The sequence below is a fragment of the Chiloscyllium plagiosum genome, chromosome 5 (genome assembly GCF_004010195.1).
Source record: "Chiloscyllium plagiosum isolate BGI_BamShark_2017 chromosome 5, ASM401019v2, whole genome shotgun sequence".
NCBI lineage: Eukaryota > Metazoa > Chordata > Chondrichthyes > Orectolobiformes > Hemiscylliidae > Chiloscyllium > Chiloscyllium plagiosum.
The window spans coordinates 122,290,383-122,295,748 of NC_057714.1; the positions used below are offsets into that span (position 1 = coordinate 122,290,383).

The following is a 5,366-nucleotide window of genomic DNA, read 5'->3' on the forward strand; positions in this document are numbered from 1 at the left end:
TATGCTACTTTCTCCCCACCCCCACCCTCCTCTCACTGCCTTTATTCCTGATGAAGGGCTTTTGCCCGAAACGTCGATTTCGCTGCTCCTTGGATGCTGCCTGAACTGCTGTGCTCTTCCAGCACCACTAATCCAGAATCTAGTTTCCAGCATCTGCAGTCATTGTTTTTACCCAACTGACTCTTCCATGTCAAGTCTTAAAGGGTACAGTGCGTTTATTATTCATTCAAGGTACATGGATGTTGCTGGCTGGGCCCAGCATTTATTGCCCGTCTCTAGTTGCCCCGGAGAAGGTGGGGGTGAACTGCCTTCCTGAACTGTTACACTCCATGTGCTGTGGGTGGGGTTTATGCCCGAAATGTCAATTCTTCTGCTCCTCGGACGCTGCCTGACCTGCTGTGCTTTTCTAGCACCACACTCTTAACTCTGCTGCAGGTTGACCCACAGTGTCCTGAGGGAGGGAATTCCAGGATTCTGACCCAGTGACAGTGAAGGGGTGGTGATATATTTCCAAGTCAGGATGGCGAGTGGCTCGGAATGGAGCTTGCAGGGGGTGGTATTCCCATGTATCTGCTGCCCTTGTCCATCTCGACAGAAGTGGTCATGGGTTTGGAAGGTGCTGTCTGAGGATCTTTGGTGAGTTTCTGCAGTGCATCTTGTAGATGGTACACACTGCTGCTACTGAGCGTCGGTGGGGGAGGGAGGGGATGTTTGTGGATTTGGTGCCAATCGAGTGGGTTGCTTTATCCTGGATGGTGTTGAGCTTCCTGACTGTTGTTGGAGTTCAAATGAGCGGAACTAATGAGAAAGGAGGACATCGTGGAGCTGCAAGAGCAACAGAAAGGAAGGTCAAGGAAAGGTGAGAGGGCAAGGGAGGTCAGAGATCAAAGGTGTCATCAGCCAAAAGTGGTCAATGATCTTCTTGAACGGAGCAACAAGTCTATTCCTGTTCCTAATTTGCAAATGGCGTGCTCATGGTTGTGGAGAATATAATAGCATCCAAAGTAGATGTTACAAGTAAAATGCAGGTCATTTCCACTGAAACCAAACTATTTAACCATACACAGAGCCTATCAGTGCTGAGGGAGCGCTGCACTGTTGGAGGGTCAGTGTTGAGGGAGTGCTGCACTGTTGGAGGGTCAGTGCTGAGGGAGTGCTGCACTGTTGGAGGGTCAATGCTGAGGGAGCGCCGCACTGTAAGAGGGTCAGTGCTGAGGGAGTGCCACACTGTCGGAGGGTCAGTGCTGAGGGAGTGCCGCACTGTCAGAGGATCAGTGCTGATGGTGTGCCGCACTGTCGGAGGGTCAGTGCTGAGGGTATGCCGCGCTGTCGGAGGGTCAGTGCTGAGGGAGTGCCACACTGTAAGAGGGTCAGTGCTGAGGGAGTGCCACACTGTCAGAGGGTCGGTGCTAAGGGAGTGCCACACTATCCGAGGGTCAGTGCTGATGGAGTGTTGCACTGTCGGAGGGTCAGTGCTGAGGGAGTGCTGCACTGTCGGAGGGTCAGAGCTGAGGGAATGCTGCACTGTCAGAGGGTTGGCACTGAGGGAGTGCCGCACTATCGGACGGTCGGTGCTGAAGGGAGTGCCGCACTGTCAGAGGGTCAGTGCTGAGGGCGTGTTAGCCTTTATCAGAGGACCGGAGTAGGGAGGTCATGATTCAGTTATATTGGAGCTGAGCTAGACTATAGCTGGCATATTTTGTCCTTATCTGAGCTGGCTGCAAGGAGGGTAGGCTGTTCTATGGAGAGAACGTGAGCAAACTGGGCCTGTGATCTCGATTAACTCTGACCCCAGGTAACTATGACCCTGATGAACTCTGACCCCAGGTAACTCTGACCCCATGTAAATCTCTAGATTATGGAAGGGTGAACTTGGCTTCTTCAGGCATGTGGTGACTCAGAGGTGACTTGATAGAGGTTCACACGATCATGAAAGTTTGATGTGGAGGTGCCGGTGTTGGACTGGGATGGACAAGGTCAGAAGTCACATGACACCGGGTTATAATCCAACAGGTTTATTTGAAAACACAAACTTTCAGAGCGCTGCTCCTTGGTCAGGAGTGACCTGAAAAAGGAGCATCACTCCAAAAGTTTATGAAAGAGTTTAATTGGAGAAGTCATGGAGAAGATGTTTTCCAGTTGTATCTGAGATCAGGAGTGAGACGGTAAATATCTGATAACCACAAACAAAGGCAACCCAGAATTCAGGAGCAAGACTTTCACCTGGGTGGGGGTGGGGGGGTGGTGCGGGGGCAGTGAGATCGTGGAGCTCACTGAAAGATGAGATGAAACTTGTGGATATATTTAAAGCAAGTCTGCTAGGAATGGGACATGAAATGGAATCGAGGGATTTATTGTGTGTGAGATGACAAGGAATGGAGGAAGGGACAAGTTTAAAGAATAAATCTGTATCTCAGCAGGAAAATAAAACGCAATTCTCCTCAACAACAGAAGTCTATTCCTCTGTTTTTCATTTGTGCTGACTCCTGCAGATACGGAGACATGATTGGAAGCCACTGGATTTGGAACACGGACTGGAACATGTGCAGCGTGTGATGTTTAAGAATACAATCCATCACATTGTTTATAACGTCGTCACCAAGGAGTTCATCTGCATGAAGTCCAAAACTGACATCTGTGTCTATCACTGCGATGGGCGGAGAAAGCAGGAATACATACTGGGGGCGCCGATTGAAGGAATGGTGTATGCTCGGCAGATTAACCGATACGTGGCCTGGAATGTCTGTCCACAGGTAAAAGTCCTAGGCCCGGACTTCCAGGTCATCTCCACCAACCGGTCGAAGGAGAGCATCACCTGCTGCCTGTATAACCAGGATCTGAATGAGATTGTCACAGCCGGGGTTGGTAACGTCTGTACCTGGCATTTCTACTTTGGCTGCCGTGAGCTGATTTGTGCCAGCACCATCACCAAAGGGCTGACTCAGCGAGATGTCTTCACGGACCTGGCTCTGGAGAGAGTCCCGGGTACCACAGCAGCAATGCCCCGCTCTCAGCGCTGCTACGCAGTCTGTGGGAAGGGAGTTGCTGTCATCGACTTGCTCAAAGCTACTGTAATTTCATATGAGAAACGGCTTCACAGCAGGTAACTCTGACCACGGTTAACTCTGACCACGGGTAACTCTGACCACGGGTAACTCTGACCACGGGTAACTCTGACCTCGGGTAACTCTGACCACGGGTAACTCTGACCACGGTTAACTCTGACCACAGGTAACTCTGACCACAGGTAACTCTGACCACGGGTAACTCTGACCACGGGTAACTCTGACCACGGGTAACTCTGACCACGGGTAACTCTGACCACGGGTAACTCTGACCCCGGGTAACTCTGACCACGGGTAACTCTGACCACGGGTAACTCTGACCTTGGGTAACTCTGACCACGGTTAACTCTGACCACGGTTAACTCTGACCCCAGGTAACTCTGACCACGGTTAACTCTGACCACGGGTAACTCTGACCCCAGGTAACTCTGACCACGGGTAACTCTGACCACGGGTAACTCTGACCTTGGGTAACTCTGACCACGGGTAACTCTGACCACGGGTAACTCTGACCACGGGTAACTCTGACCCCGGGTAACTCTGACCACGGGTAACTCTGACCACGGGTAACTCTGACCCCAGGTAACTCTGACCACGGGTAACTCTGACCACGGGTAACTCTGACCCCAGGTAACTCTGACCTTGGGTAACTCTGACCACGGGTAACTCTGACCACGGGTAACTCTGACCACAGGTAACTCTGACCACGGGTAACTCTGACCACGGTTAACTCTGACCTTGGGTAACTCTGACCTTGGGTAACTCTGACCACGGTTAACTCTGACCTTGGGTAACTCTGACCACGGTTAACTCTGACCATGGTTAACTCTGACCTTGGGTAACTCTGACCACGGTTAACTCTGACCACGGTTAACTCTGACCACGGTTAACTCTGACCTTGGGTAACTCTGACCTTGGGTAACTCTGAACTTGGGTAACTCTGAACTTGGGTAACTCTGACCACGGTTAACTCTGACCTTGGGTAACTCTGAACTTGGGTAACTCTGACCTTGGGTAACTCTGACCACGGTTAAATCTGACCACTGTTAACTCTGACCTTGGGTAACTCTGACCTTGGGTAACTCTGAACTTGGGTAACTCTGACCTTGGGTAACTCTGACCACGGTTAACTCTGACCTTGGTTAACTCTGAACTTGGGTAACTCTGAACTTGGGTAACTCTGACCACGGTTAAATCTGACCACGGTTAACTCTGACCTTGGTTAACTCTGACCTTGGGTAACTCTGAACTTGGGTAACTCTGACCTTGATTAGCTCAGACTTTGATTAACTCAGACCCCAGATAACTCTGACGTTGATTAACTCTAACCTCAATTAACTCTGACCCCAGATAACTCTGACGTTGATTAACTCTGACCTTTATTAACTCTGACCCCAGGTAACTCTGACGTTGATTAACTCTAACCTCAATTAACTCTGACCCCAGATAACTCTGACCTTGATTAACTCTGACCTTTATTAACTCTGACCCCAGGTAACTCTGACGTTGATTAACTCTAACCTCAATTAACTCTGACCCCAGATAACTCTGACCTTGACTAACTCTGACCTTGATCAACTCTGGCTTTTGTTACCTCTAACCCTAGATAACCCTGACCTTGGTTAAATCTGATCCCAGGTATCTCTGTCGAATTTGGTACGGTGATGATAGTGGGATTGGAAGGTATCTAATTGACTGGCCTGCATTCCTCAGGCCATGTTCTTGGCCAGCTCAGTTTTGTTTATTCTCACTTCTTCCAATAACCTCCCAAATATTGTAGTTATCAGCAAATATCTCAGTATCACGGTGCACCACTTTCTTACCTCACCTGCAAGTGTCCTTGGAGAGGTGTTGTGGACACCCAGTAGGTAATGACTCAAGGGACAGACAGTTCATCATGCAGAATGGTTGCATCAATTACCCATACAAGTTCAGGCTCATTTCTTCACAGTGGAGGGTATCTGAATGGAATAAGAATGGTCTCGGAGGTCTGATTTGGTTACCTCATCCCGTCAAGGGTTGAACTTGAGTTTCTGATTATTTTGCAGTTTGTCTGTGTAGGTGTGCGTGTATATGTGTCTCATTGTGTATATCTGTGTGTTTGTGTGTGCATGTGTGTGTGTCTCAATGTTTATGTGTTTCTGTGTATCTGACTGTATGTGTATTTCTGTGTGTCAGTGTGTGGGTGTGTGTATGTGTATGTGTGTATCTAGTGTCTGTCTGTATGTGTATTTCTGTGTGTATGCGTATGTTTGTCTGTGTCTAAGTGTCTGTGCTTGTGTGTGTGGGTGTGTGTATATC

General features: G+C 49.2%; 1 protein-coding gene across 1 annotated transcript in view; it reads left to right on the plus strand.

Moving 5' to 3' along the window:
• Positions 1–5,366, plus strand: part of LOC122550350 (WD repeat-containing protein 97-like) — a 40,616-nt gene that overhangs the window by 28,109 nt on the left and 7,141 nt on the right. Inside the window, exon 4 of the mRNA XM_043691079.1 lies at positions 2,493–3,103. Within this exon, the coding sequence (XP_043547014.1) occupies positions 2,493–3,103 (611 nt within the window). The remainder of the gene's footprint in view (positions 1–2,492; positions 3,104–5,366) is intronic.